At 41.1% G+C, this 15,200-nt stretch overlaps 1 protein-coding gene across 7 annotated transcripts in view; it reads left to right on the top strand.

Annotated features, from left to right (window-relative positions):
* The window catches only part of caskin1 (CASK interacting protein 1), a 276,168-nt gene that overhangs the window by 246,226 nt on the left and 14,742 nt on the right, over nt 1–15,200 (top strand). For 6 of the 7 annotated variants that reach the window (XM_060901306.1, XM_060901301.1, XM_060901305.1 and 3 more), the window contains 6 exons: nt 2,905–3,005; nt 3,268–3,361; nt 7,133–7,215; nt 7,850–7,960; nt 12,652–12,753; nt 12,947–13,085. In XM_060901306.1, coding sequence (XP_060757289.1) covers nt 2,905–3,005; nt 3,268–3,361; nt 7,133–7,215; nt 7,850–7,960; nt 12,652–12,753; nt 12,947–13,085 — 630 coding nt within the window. The remainder of the gene's footprint in view (nt 1–2,904; nt 3,006–3,267; nt 3,362–7,132; nt 7,216–7,849; nt 7,961–12,651; nt 12,754–12,946; nt 13,086–15,200) is intronic. The other variant, XM_060901304.1, reaches the window with a different exon arrangement.

Raw genomic sequence — 15,200 nt, 5'->3', positions numbered from 1 at the left:
CACGGGGGGACCTAGTGAATGATCTGCAGAGAGCTGGGACCAAAGTAACAAAGGCTACCATCAGTAACACACTACATCACCAGGGACTCAAATCCTGCAGTGCCAGACATGTCCCCCTGCTTAAGCCAGTACATATCCAGGCCCATCTGAAGTTTGCTAGAGAGCATTTGGATGATCCAGAAGAGGATTGGGAGAATGTCATATGGTCAGATGAAACCAAAATAGAACTTTTTGGTAAAAACTCAACTTGTCGTGTTTGGAGGAGAAAGAATGCCGAGTTGCATCCAAAGAACACCATGCCTACTGTGAAGCATGGGGGTGGAAACATCATGCTTTGGGGCTGTTTTTCTGCAAAGGGACCAGGACGACTGATCCGTGTAAAGGAAAGAATGAATGGGGCCATGTATCGTGAGCTTTTGAGTGAAAACCTCCTTCCATCAGCAAGGGCATTGAAGATGAAACGTGGCTGGGTCTTTCAGCATGACAATGATCCCAAACACACCGCCCGGGCAACGAAGGAGTGGCTTCATAAGAAGCATTTCAAGGTCCTAGAGTGGCCTAGCCAGTCTCCAGGTCTCAACCCCGTAGAAAATCTTTGGAGGGAGTTGAAAGTCCATGTTGCCCAGCGACAGCCCCAAAACATCACTGCTCTAGAGGAGATCTGCATGGAGGAATGGGCCAAAATACCAGCAACAGTGTGTGAAAACCTTGTGAAGACTTACAGAAAACGTTCGACCTCTGTCATTGCCAACAAAGGGTATATAACAAAGTATTGAGATGAACTTTTGTTATTGACCAAATACTTATTTTCCACCATAATTTGCAAATAAATTATTTAAAAATCAGACAATGTGATTTTTCTGGATTTTTTTCTCATTTTGTCTCTCGTAGTTGAGGTATACCTATGACGAAAATTACAGGCCTCTCTCATCTTTTTGAGTGGGAGAACTTGCACAATTGGTGACTGACTAAATACTTTTTTGCCCCACTGTATACTAATAGTTTACTAGTTCTACAGTATACTTGTCGTCCACTCTTTAGATTACCAAAGCATACTTCAGAGTATACTGGAAATATACTATGAGTTTACTTGTTTGATACTTCTAGTCCACTTTTTAGTTTACTCAAGTATACTTTGTAGTATACTGGAAATATATTATTGGTTTCCTCGTTACACACTTCTAGTCCAAAGTATACTGTATAGCATATTGGAATTATACTATTAGTTCCTGGTTATATACATCTAGTCCACTTTTTAGTTTTGAAATAGACTGCAATTACCCTTCCAGGTATACTATTAGTTTTCGCGCCCTAACCCTTACCTCATGCACACTACCAGTAGACAACTTAAGTGTTTTGTACCTTAAGGTACAAATGAAGTTATAAAGGTAAGAATTCACAAAATAACAACAGATACTCAGGATTAAGAACATCTTCATTTTCTTTAAAAATCAAAATTTACTACAGGGCAAGTACACTTAAACATAAGGCACGAATGTTTTAATAGTTTATTACAATTTGTTAAGTATATCTTGATCAAAAGTTGAAGTATAAGCTGAATATACTCAGACTTTTCGATATACTTTTCAGTATAAGCCAAATATTAAGTATATCTCTAATAAGTAAATAAAAAGTAAACTGAAAGCATCTCATCTCATTATCTCTAGCCGCTTTATACTTCTACAGGGTCGCAGGCAAGCTGGAGCCTATCCCAGCTGACTACGGGCGAAAGGCGGGGTACACCCTGGACAAGTCGCCAGGTCATCACAGGGCTGACACATAGACACAGACAACCATTCACACCTACGGTCAATTTAGAGTCACCAGTTAACCTAACCTGCATGTCTTTGGACTGTGGGGGAAACCGGAGCACCCGGAGGAAACCCACGCGGACACGGGGAGAACATGCAAACTCCGCACAGAAAGGCCCTCGCCGGCCACGGGGCTCGAACCCGGACCTTCTTGCTGTGAGGCGACAGCGCTAACCACTACACCACCGTGCCGCCGAAAGCATACGCTCTTATTTTTAGTTTAAAAGAAGTATACTAGAAGCACACCTGAATAAACTTCTTTTTTGGAAGGGGAATAAAGGGTGTGAATACTTATCTAAATGAGAGATTTCAGCTTTTGGTTTTTAATACATTTGCAAAAAAAAATGTTTTTGTTTTGTGGGTTATTGTGTGGAGATCAAGAAATATCATTTAAAATCTACAACAGTAAAGAGTGCAAAACCTGAAGGGGTCTGAAAACTTTACGACGCCACTGGTGTTTTTTTTGTTGTTGTTTTTTTTTTTTTACCATGAATCATCAGCCATTGCTCACCCACCACCAACATTAACAGAAAACACTACACTGGCTAAGAGCACTGACTTTCTGTATTTCTACTAAGAAAAAATGAAAGCATGAAGATAAATCAGTGTATCATACTGATCATATTACCTTTTCCTTTCCCATTATTCAGATTGAACCGGAATGTTATCATACCTGATGTTTATAGTAGACTATTAGGACAGAGTTGGCTGTGATGTATTTTCTCAGGTGGTTTCTGTCCTCTAAATTAAAGTCCTGCCAGGGATAGCTTTATTATTATTATTATTATTATTATTAATTTGAATTTCACACACAGTTATGTGCATAAGGTTCATTCAGACAGCTGGCTCTCAGGATGTGTGTGTGTTTGTGTGTGTGTGTGTGAAATATTAATTTCATGAAATCTATTTTCATTTCCACAGTTTATTATCACCTTGCATCTGCCTTATCGTGTGTGTGTGTGTGTGTGTGAGCGTCTGTACTCACACTGTACCAGCAGTGCATCAACCGTCTGTTCATTCTGGGGTATTGAATACTTGTGTAGACTGACTGTGTGTGTGTGTGTGTGTGTGTGTGTGTGTGTGCTTGTGCTAGGTGGGGACCGCAGCAGTGTGAGCAGTTCGAGCAGCGCTCGCTCATCAGGCAGCGGACAGAGCAACACACACATCCTCCATGCTCAGGCAGAGGGAGTAAAGGTGAGACAGACAGACAGACAGACAGACAGACAAATAAGTGGATGGAGATTTCTACATCTATTCTAAGACCTTTTCGAAGACTGCAGTGGTTTGCCTCGGTGTCACAGGATCCAGTCAGCTGCCGGAAATGTCTAAATAGTGTTGAAGAATAAAAAAATCACTTTAATTCTGTCATATTGATGAGTAACATTGCTCTCTCTCTCTCTCTCTCTCTCTCTCTCTCTCTCTCTCGTGTGTGTGCGTGCGCTGGTTCTTGCTGCAGCTTCTTGCTACAGTTCTCTCTCAGTCAGCGAAGGCTAAAGAGCATCTGTTGGAACAGTCCAGATCTGTGGATTCATCCATAACGACTAATAAAGGTTAATAGACCTACAGATCAAAGGATAGATGGATGGATTGGTAGATAGACAGGCAGACAGACAGATATATAGATAGGCAGACATACAGACAGAGAGACAGACATTTTTTGAATAATCAGATGTTTGAATAGACAGGCAGACAGACAGAGATAGATAGATCGGCAGACAGACAGACTGACGTACAGATAGACAGGTGTGTTGAAAGGCAGACAGAGAGACTGATGTATAGAGAGAAGAACATATAGGTAAACAGACAGGTACAGATAGATGTAGACAGGTAGAAAGGCAGACAGAGAGACTGATAGATAGACAGGTGCATAGAAGACTGTGTCTCTCTCTCTGTATATGTATATATATTTTCCATATAGAGAGAGACATGTACAAAGATGTATAGATAGAAGGATGTACAGATAGATAAATGTGTATATACATAGACAGACAGATGTATGTATATACTAGTCCATCTCAAACAATTTGAATATCATGAAAAAGTTCAATATTTTCCACTTGTTTTTAAGAAACTGAAAATTTTATATATTCTCTGTTCTCATTACACGTAAACTAAAATGTTTCAAACTTTTTTCTATTTTAAATTTGATAATTATGGCCTGGCGGCACGGTGGTGTAGTGGTTAGCGCTGTCGCCTCACGGCAAGAAGGTCCGGGTTCGAGCCCCATGGTTGGCGAGGGCCTTTCTGTGCGGAGTTTGCATGTTCTCCCCGTGTCCGCGTGGGGGTGCTCCGGTTTCCCCCACAGTCCAAAGACATGCAGGTTAGGTTAACTGGTGACTCTAAATTGACCGTAGGTGTGAATGTGAGTGTGAATGGTTGTCTGTGTCTATGTGTCAGCCCTGTGATGACCTGGCGACTTGTCCAGGGTGTACCCCGCCTTTCGCCCGTAGTCAGCTGGGATAGGCTCCAGCTTGCCTGCGACCCTGTAGAAGGATAAAGCGGCTAGAGATAATGAGATGAGATGAGATAATTATGGCCTACAGTGCAAAACCCCCCCCACAAATTATTCGTATATTTCATTGCGAGTTTCAGTAAAACAGTATAAATACCATGCATCTCTCAGTCTAGTTCAGTACATGCATCCACAATCATGGGGAAAACTGCTGACTTGAGAGTTGTCCAGAAAATGATCATCGACACCCTCTACAAAGAAGGTAAGCCACTGGAAGTCATTGCTGAAAAGGCTGGCTGGAAAAGGTGCACAAGCAATAGGGATGACTGCAGCCTTGAGAGGATTGTCAAGAAAAGTTGATTCAAGAACTTGGGAGAGCTTAACAAGGAGTGGACTGAGGCTGGTGTCAGTGCATCAAGAGCCACCACGTACGGATATCTTCAGGAAAGGGGCTACAACTATCACATTCCAAATATCAAGCCACTCCTGAACCAGAGACAATGTCAGAAGTGTCTTACCTGGGTTAAGGAGAGTAAGAATTGGACTGTTGCTCAGTGGTCCAAAGTCCTCTTTTCAGATGAAAGTAAATTTCATGTGTTTCATTTGGAAATCAAGGTCTTCAAGTCTGGAGGAAGAGTGGAGAGGTATAGAATCCAAGGTGTTTGAAGTCCAGTGTGAAGTTTCCGCAGTCTGTGATGATTTGGGGCGCCATGCCATCTGCTGCTGTTGGTCCACTGTGTTTTATCAAGTCCAAAGTCAATGCAGCCGTCCACCAGGAAATTTTAGACTGTTTCATGCTTGCTTCGATCTGCTGACAAGCTTTATGGAGATGCCGATTTCCTTTTCCAGCAGGACTGAGCAGCTGCCCACAGTGCCAAAACTACTACCACATGGTTTGCTGATTATGATATTACTGTGCTTGACTGGCCAGCCAACTCGCCTGACCAGAACCCTGTAGAGAATCTATGAAGTATTTGTCAAGAGGAAGATGAGAAACACACGACCCAAAAATACAGACGAGCTGAAGGCCGCTATCAAAGCAACCTGGGCTTCAGTAACACCTCAGCAGTACCACAGGCTGATCGTCTCCATGCCATGCCACACTGATGCAGTATTTTGTGGTAAAGGAGCCCAACCAAGTACTGAGTGTATAAATGAACATACTTTTCAGACGTTGGACATAGAGATTTCTGATTTTCATGAGCTATAAGCCATAATCATCAAAATTAAAACAAAAAGGGTTTGAAATATTTCACTTTATGTGTAATAAATATAGACTACATGAAAGTTTACCTTTTTGAATTGCAAAAAAAATGAACTTTTTCATGATATTCTAAATTGTTGGAGATGCACTGATTTTATTTATATACTGTGTGTGTGTGTGTGTGTGTATATATATATATATATATATATATATATATATATATATATATATACACACACACACATTAGAGAGAGAGATGTGTAGATACCAGTGTTGTAGTCAAGTCACTAAACCTCGAGTCCAAGTCCAGTCTCGAGTCCCCAGTGTTCGAGTCCAAGTCAAGGCCAAGTCATGAAAAAAAAATTCAAGTCGAGTTCACTATTGATCCGAGTCGAGTCCGAGAACAAGACTTCAACCGCACCATTTGACGGTGACTGTTTTCGTGCCATTAACATTAGTTTGTTCCTGAACATGACGTATGAACAGGTGAATGTGCATCCTCTTTATCAGGGAGTGCGAAGTATTCTATCAGAGATGGTTGGGAGATGGATGTAAGTGCAGAAGGTGTGTTTATTAATACAAGTGAAGGCGGAGAAACAATCCAGAACAGCAGGCAAAATCGTAAAACAGTGGAACAGGCTTCCGTCTGCTGACAAGCTTTATGGAGATGCCGATTTCCTTTTCCAGCAGGACTTAGCACCTGCCCACAGTGACAAAACTACTACCACATGGTTTGCTGGTCGAGTGAGGCACAAACAGGCTATCGTAGACTTGGCAGAATCAAAGACGAGAAACAGGAAATCAGGAAACCAAACAAGGAAATAAGGCTTGGTAACGTGTCAGCAACGCAACTCAATACTTCGCAAAGTAAGTGTATTTTCACAGTTTTTATATAGGCACGCTGATTGCGCCTTAATCCTGTGCAGGTGCGAGTCGTTTATGGCGCATGCAATAATCCGCTTGGTGGACGCGCTGTCCAGAGCGTGCCCGAGAGTCTATCTGATGCACGCGCCAAGGTGCGCAGGTGTGACACTCTTGCACGAAATTAGTCCAAAAGTTAATGTAGATATAAATATCTTACGCCAAATTATTATGGCATGTTACAAAAAAATAAAGAAAAAAATCTGAGTTCTCGTCTCCAATTTATGAGTCCAAATGCAGTTAATGCACGAGTCCGAGTCCAAATCCGAGTCATCAGTGCTCAAGTCCAAGTCGAGTCACGAGTCCTTAAAATTAGGGCACGAGTCGGACTCGAGTACTACAAGCCTGTTAGATACACAGACAAAAAGATGTATAGATATAGACAGACATGATTTATAGGATTTATAGATAGACAGACAGATAGATAGATAGATTGATAGATAAATAGACAGGCAGACGCACAGATATATAGATGAATAGAAAGGCAGACAGACAGGTCAGAAATGATGTCAGAGTGCCAGTAACTCATTTAACATAATAACCTGACTGTAAGCTGAATCAGAATAAGAGCCTGATGCTTCATGCTGCCGTTGATTTATGTAAAACATAGCTGTCTCACTGAAAAAAAAAACCCATAATGTCACATATCATGAAGACAGTTCTGGCTTCGTTCTGGTGTAATTGGACGTGGATAATCTGTGTGTCCTGATCCTGACACAGCGTCTGTATCTGGTGTGTCTCCAGCTCCCACCTCCCGCAGTCAGAGTGTGTCGAGCTGTCCTGTCCATGAGCCGCAGTACACGGAGAGGAAAGGAGATGAGGGGAAGGTGAGAACGAACACACACACACACTCCTTCCTTCTCCTTTGCTCTTTCACTTTGTTTTTATCTCTATTCCTCTGCTCACTTCATGTCCCTCTTCTCCTTCACCAGCACGCTCCTCATCCTCCTCCATCATTGTGCCCATCCCTGTTTTTATTTGTCGCCTCAGGAAGCCCATTTCAGAGTTGTTGTTTTTTATTTCCACCAATCTTTTTTTTTTAATTATTATTATTTCAGGAAGTACCCTGGTATACCCAGTCAATATATATATATTTTTTGGTTGGTTGGTTGGTTGGTTGGTTGGTTGGTTGTGGCTTCTGTGAGGTCTGGGGTGAAAACACACATCCAGCAAATTTCACTCCTGATTATACACGATTACGACTTACATTTCTGTCCACTTCTTTGAACAGACATAGTGTTGAGCGTAAAATACTGGTTTTACTGAGGTAAAAAAATTAGCCTAATGTAAGCTTGGGAACAAGCAAGCAAATTTCGCGTGGTCTTTCAGGGAAGCATTAATGGTAGCTAAGTGCACTCAGACTCTCGGAGCCAATACAGCCAGCGTGTCGCCGTCCCCTATAGTTCCCAGGGACGAGGGGGACTGAGACAGTGACCCACTGCCTCATATCTTCTCTTCTAGACCTCAGAGGCCGTTATTGAATGGCTGAGCGATTTTCAGCTGCAACTCTACGCACCATACTTCATCAGCGCTGGCTATGACATTTACACCATTAGCAGAATGACCCCGGAGGTAAGAGGAAAAATAAATAAATTAAATAATAAGTTTAGAAAATGAAGAGATTCATTCATCTTAATTTCTAAGCTGAATGATGCTAGAGACAAGTAATAATCTTTTAATAATATAGAGGGGAAAAAATGATGATTATAATAATAATAAAGTTGAAAAAAAATTACATCTTTAGCAGAATGACCCCAGACATAAGAGTAAAAGTAAATAAATTAATTTATTTAATCATTCATTAAAAAGGGAAATTAATTCATTCATAAATAGATTGACCACAAGATGATTACAAACATCAATATAACATACTCTATTTTATTTCATTATATATCATATTTTTTCTACAATATAATTATTGTATAAAAGAATATACATTAATAAGTAAAAGTATTTAGCAGAGATAAGGTTAAGAAATAGAGTAAATGGAAAAAATTAAAGTCAAAATGGATTCACATCATTAGCTATGAAAGCCTGTTTCTGCCACATCATTTTTTTTTTTTTTTTACTGAATTACAACTTTATTTTTCACACATCTGTGACTTTATTTCTCATAATTCTGACTTTTTGCTGATATAAATTTGGACCTGGGAGAAAAATGCAGAATTCTAAGGGAAAAAAATTCAGAATTACAAAAAAAAAAGACAGACTTACAAGAAATAAAGTCAGAATTCTGAAAAATAAATCAGCAATTACGAGAAATAAAGTCGGAATTAAGCAAACTTTTTTTTTTTGTTTTTTAATGTGAAGGAAACTGACTTTCATAAATAGGAGAATGATCACATATGGAAGATCATTAAAAATAGAAATTAAAAACTGAAATTTATTCTTCTTTTTATTATTTATCATCAGGTCCTTGAGTCGTCCTGTGATTGGAATGAACTAAATAGAATTTTTAAAATAAAAGTTAAGATACTTTAAATTTTAAAATGATTTTTTTTTTTTTTAAATCAGCCCTCTTTGTGAATCCAGAAAGCAAATTATTTCCGATTCGTACTTTTTGATTTTGTAGAAATAAAGTTGCAGGCACACACAGGCTATTTCATGCTTACACACTAATAGAAGCAGTAAACACTGCTCATGAGTGCAGAAGACTGAAGAACAACATTTACGTGATGATAATATTTCAAGGGTACTTTGCTCATTTATGCTCGCTCATTTATCTCACGTACTGCTGAAATTCTTTTGCTTTTTTCATTACATTAACGTCTGTCATTTCAAAAAGCACACGTGCAGTGCCTTGCATAAGTATTCACACCCCTTGGAGTTTCCCATGTTTTGTATTGTGCACTCACTCAGTGTCAGTAACTGCTTTATCCTGATCAATGGTGGATCCGGAACCTATCCCGGGAACACTGGGCATGAGGTGGGAATACACCCTGGATGGAACACGAGTCCAATGCAGGGCATCATGCACACACACATTATCTTAGCCAATCCACCCACTGGCATGTTTTATTGGAGGTAGGAGGAAACCAGACAAGACCCATGTGGATGTGTGGAGAACCTGCACACAAAGTCCTCACAGATAGTCACCCGAGCTCAACATCGAGTTCGCTACTGTAGTCAGAAAATAAAAAGCAGAAATATCTTGATTGCGTAAGTATTCACCCCTTCATCTGTGAATTCTTCTTGGCAAAATGACCCTGTTGACTGGGGCGGTGAAAGACTGCATCACTTTGTTTTTGATCTTTTGTTCTAACTTTCAGTTCTCCTGAAAATTCAGCAGGTTTTGCTTTTCCCTTCCTCTGTACTTACAATTCATTCAATCCTGACCAGTTTTTCAATTCCTACGAATTCAAAGCATTTCTACAACATAATGCTGCCACCACCATGCTTCTCAGAGTTGATCTCATCAGGCTAGAGAAGCTTTTCCACATGCTTATTGTATTTCCCACATGCTTTTTGGCAAACTCTAAACAGGATTAAATGTTTTTTTCCCCGGTAATGGCCACCTTCTTGCCACTTTTCCATCAAGCTCGTCATTGTGAAGTTTTAGGGTTATAGATGGCCTCCTTAAACAGTTTCTCATATCTGAGCTGTGTATCTCTCCATTGAAGTCAAGGCCTCTGGTTTGCGCCTCTGACTATGCTCTTAGATATATATATATATATATATATATATATATATATATATATATATATGTATATATATATATATATATATAAATTAATAGCCCACTTAGATTGTTGCTTCTGCAGACCTTTAATGTCTTTTGAGGGCACACTCAATGGTCCCTTATACCATTCACACGGACCCAGATTTATCAGCATTCATTCCTTCCCGATACAATCCGACTGTGGAACAACCTGCCATCATCTAATATTGCCTGCATCTCACTTCAAAACCTTCAAGAATGAGCTGCAGAGCATGATCCTATGCTGCGAAAACTAATTTGAAATGTTTTTATCTGTATATATTGGCTGATTTTTAAACCTGCATACATTTTGATCATTAACCTGTACCACGTACAAGTTCGATAATACACCAGAAGGTGGCCTGAACTTTTTTGGAAGAAGAGTCAGGAGTAAAGCTGTAACTTTTAAGTTTTCTGCAACAGCATGGCGGAAATGGTGAACTTTGTGGTTTCTTGGTAAAATGATATGCATCAAGTGGAAGAAAAAAGAGAGGCTAGTGAGGGAACAACTGTTTATAGTTGTTACAACATAAGTAATAACAGGAAATAATTTATTTTGGACATTCCTTAACATTAAATATAAATATAATTTAGGCAGATAATGAAGCACAGGCGCCCTTCTAATATTTGAGAGAGGCAGGGCATGGTGGCGTTTGGGAGATGTAGTCCGGGGCGGCCATGTTCGGATGCCGCTCCGAACTCTGACTTTTGGTGTTGTTACTGACAGAGCTTTATGACTTATGTTACTGTATCAACAATTATCCATCCATCCATCCATCCATCCATTATCTGTAGCCGCTTATCCTGTTCTACAGGGTCGCAGGCCAGCTGACTATGAGCGAAAGGCGGGGTACACCCTGGACAAGTCGCCGGGTTATCGCAGGGCCGACACAGAGGCAAACAACCATTCACACTCACATTCACACCTACGGTCAATTTAGAGTCACCAGTTAACCTAACCTGCATGTCTTTGGACTGTGGGGGAAACCGGAGCACCCGGAGGAAACCCACACAGACACAGGGAAAACATGCAAACTCCGCACAGAAAGGCCATCGCCGGCCACGGGGCTCGAACCCGGACCTTCTTGCTCTGAGGTGACAGTGCTAACCACTACACCACCGTGCCGCATCAACAATTATGATTATTATTATTTTTTTACAGCTCAGTGAAAATAAAATAAGAATTGAATCTACGTTCACATTTTCTAAAATGTGAAATGGTTTAAAAGAGGTGCATACTTATGGAAGGCACTATATATTTCATTCTGACATGAACACAAGTATGTTTCTAATTAGGCATGTGCCAGTAGTCAACAATCCAATATACAGTTGTATACAATGTACCTATCATTAAAGCTAGACTGCCTTTCAGATTTTTCAAGTGGAGGTCATAAAAATAAATTTCCCAACACCCAATTATTTTTGTTTCGTGGACCGAAAGCTGCCAAATTCGAATCAGACTTCCAATTTTATTAGTTTTTTTTAAATAGAACAATTAATGAATTTAGGGCCATGTGGCCCTAAATTCTCCACTATTTTTTCCTGCTTCACCACGACCTAATTCAAGATACGACGTCATGCATCACGTGGTGGGCTTTCCTCGTTCGTGCAAGGCATTGTGGGATACAAATTTGAAACAGGAGAGGAAAATGAAGGATGCGAATGAAACGTGAAAAATTGACGACAGTAAAGGAAAGCGAGAAGAAAAGACGTTATGTCGCAAAGGAAAGGAAACACAGGACCAAACTAATAAAGATTAGTGGTCAGCGAGCACCTCGGTGTGATCAGCTATTCGTTTAGTGATAGAATGATGTAACTGTCAGTGCACCGTCAAGGTAAACCTACGCATGCGCACACCGGACTTCCTCTGTCTGCTTGACTGCGCGAAGCGAGGGATTTCATGCGCATTATTTGGTCAGGCATCCCCTCAAATTAAATAACTTCCAAGCCACAGAATGGCCTGATATTTTGTGAGATATTACAGAAATAAACATATATCACAGTGACCAAATTTCAGAGGCAACTAAATTTCATTGATTTTATGAAATCGAAAGGCCGTCTAGCTTTAAAGTAGACAGTTTGATATATTGCCACTCCCCGTTTCCCTGAGTCGTTCCCATTTCAAAGGCAGAGTAAGAACAAATGTCTTCAAGTGGGTATAGCATATGTCTCAGGTGTCCTACTTCGTCACACCATTTTTAAAATAGATTTAATGTATTTTACTGTAGAGTATTTATAACAGATCGAGAATGATGATATCATGAAACATCTCTGCATTGTGGTATACCTTGTGAAAACGGTCCCTTATTCCGTCTCACAGAACATTCTCACATCTCACAGCCACTGTTTTGGGATATGGCCCTCATTTAGGGTCTAGATTTAGACCTGGATATCCAGAAGTATTAAAAATGCTGTGCAAATAAAATTGAATTGAATTGTGTCATGTGTTTATAATTGTCGTCTGGATTGATTTAGCAGTGCCCTCAGACTGTTGGACCTGACTGTAATAAACTTCTGTGTGTGTGTGTGATGAGTGTGTGTGGATGACTTATCATTTTGTTCTCAGGATTTGACAACAATCGGCGTTACTAAACCGGGTCACCGCAAGAAAATGCTCTCGGAGATCAATAAGCTGAGTGTCACAGAGTGGACATTTGACCAAAAACCAGTGAGTGCCACTTCTGCTCATCGGACAAGATATCGTTAGATTAAGATCATTATACGGTATTTAGGCCTGAGGACATTTTCAACATGGACTTGATGACCGGAAGATTTTCAGAAGTACATAGTATCACAATTACTGCATAAAAGCAGCAGGAAAAAGGAGAACTAATATGATATGTGTGTTCACTAATTTCCAGGCTAATCTCTGTGAGTGGTTAAACATGATTGGACTGAGTCAGTATCACCAGATTTTGGTTCAAAACGGCTACGAAAACATCGACTTCATCACAGACATCACGTGGGAGGATCTACAGGAAATCGGCATTACCAAACTCGGTAACATCTCATCTCATCTCATTATCTCTAGCCGCTTTATCCTTCTACAGGGTCGCAGGCAAGCTGGAGCCTATCCCAGCTGACTACGGGCGAAAGGCGGGGTACACCCCGGACAAGTCGCCAGGTCATCACAGGGCTGACACACAGACACAGACAACCATTCACACTCACATTCACACCTACGGTCAATTTAGAGTCACCAGTTAACCTAACCTGCATGTCTTTGGACTGTGGGGGAAACCGGAGCACCCGGAGGAAACCCACGCGGACACGGGGAGAACATGCAAACTCCACACAGAAAGGCCCTCGCCGGCCCCGGGGCTCGAACCCAGGACCTTCTTGCTGTGAGGCGACAGCGCTAACCACTACACCACCGTGCCGCCCACTCGGTAACATAGAAATACATATTAAAACAGTTGTTTGTATGTCTTTTACAGTGCTGTGAAAAAGTATTTGCCCCCTCACCAAGTTAACCAAAGTTAACTGATAATTGGGTTCAGTTTCACTCGCCACACCCAGGCATGATTACTACTAGACCTGTTCAATCTAAACATCACATAAATAGAACCAGGCTGGCAATGTGAAGTAGGCTAATATATCTTACAAAGATGCCGCGAAGTAAAGAGTTACAAATCTATCAGTCTGGAAAGGGTAACAAAGCTATTGCCAAGGCTCTGGGACTCCAGCGAATCACAGTGAGAGCCATTATCTACAAATGGAAAAAAACTCGGAAGAGTGGCGAACCTTCCCAGGAGTGGCCGGCCTTCCAAAATGCAACCAAGACCACTTTGATGACTGATCCAGGAGGTCACAAAAGAACCCTGACGTACCTCTAAAGAACTGCAGGCCTCACTTGTCTCAGTTAAGGTCAGTGTTCATGATTCAACAATCAGGAAGGCACTGGGCAAAAATGGCATCCATGGGAGAGTTGCAAGGGGCAAACCAGTGCTGACCAAAAAGAACACAAAGGCTCGTCTCACATTTGCCAAAAAGCATCTTGATGATCCCCAAGATTTTTGGGATCACATTATGTGGACTGATGAGTCAAAAATAGAACTTTTTGGAAGACATGGGTCCTGGTAGGCGTCAGGCGAACACAGCATTCCAAAATAAGAACATCATACCAACAGTCAAACACGGTAGTAGTAGGTTCGTATGGTGTCACACCTCCAGATGAGCACCTCTAAATCAGTTGTTAAAGGTGTCACCTCCTTCATGTATCGTGGCGTAGCCCCCTGGAACTGCTGTTACTGGGCAATGCAACACTAGTTGGTCAGTGTCTTGTGGGGATTCCTGACATTTAGGGCATACTGGGGACTCTATGTAGCCCCAACGATGCAAACTGGTGGCTGTTCTGGCATGTCTTGATCAAAGCCTGTTTGCTAGAGTCCACTGCCTTCTAGTTTGGTTTTGGTTCCATTCCTCTCTCCAGGAAGTTTTGATGTTGAAGTTTTCCTTCTTGGTCTTAAAGAAGGGTTTTCTTGACTTTAATCTTGAGGTGGTAGGTCCTGCTTCGATTATTTGTTTGAGCGGTATGGCACTTTCTGTGTTTGAGATGCGCTGGTGTTGTTTTTGAGTGATCTCTTCTCTGTAAAGATGTGGTGGAGCAATGTTGCTCATTGTTGGTTGCGATTCTACTGGTGTTGATTTGATGGCACCAGATATGTTTGCATGCTTTCGTTCAATTTGCTGTCAATCTTATCAAACACGGTGGTGGTAGTGTGATGGTCTGGGGCTGCTTTTCTGCTTCAGGACCTTGCCGTAATTGATGTAACCATGAATTCTGCTCTCTACCAGAAAATCCTGAAGGAGAATGTCCGCCCATCAGTTCGTGACCTAAAGCTCGAGCGCAGCTGGGCTATGCAGCAGGACAATGAGCCGAAGCGCACAAGCAAGTCCACCTCTAAACGGCTCAAAAGAAATAAAACTAAGGTTTTGGAGTGACCTAGTTAAAGTCCTGACTTGAATCCAATTGAGATGCTGTGGCAAGACCTTAAACGGGCAGTTTATGCTCGAAAACCCTCCAGTGTGGCTGAATTGGAACAATTCTGCAAATTAGAGTGGGCAAAAAGTCCTCCACAGCGATGTAAAAGACTCATTGCAAGTTATCGCAAA

This window comes from Neoarius graeffei, chromosome 20 (assembly GCF_027579695.1).
Source record: "Neoarius graeffei isolate fNeoGra1 chromosome 20, fNeoGra1.pri, whole genome shotgun sequence".
Taxonomy (NCBI): domain Eukaryota; kingdom Metazoa; phylum Chordata; class Actinopteri; order Siluriformes; family Ariidae; genus Neoarius; species Neoarius graeffei.
This window is presented reverse-complemented; position numbering and strand designations above follow the sequence as displayed.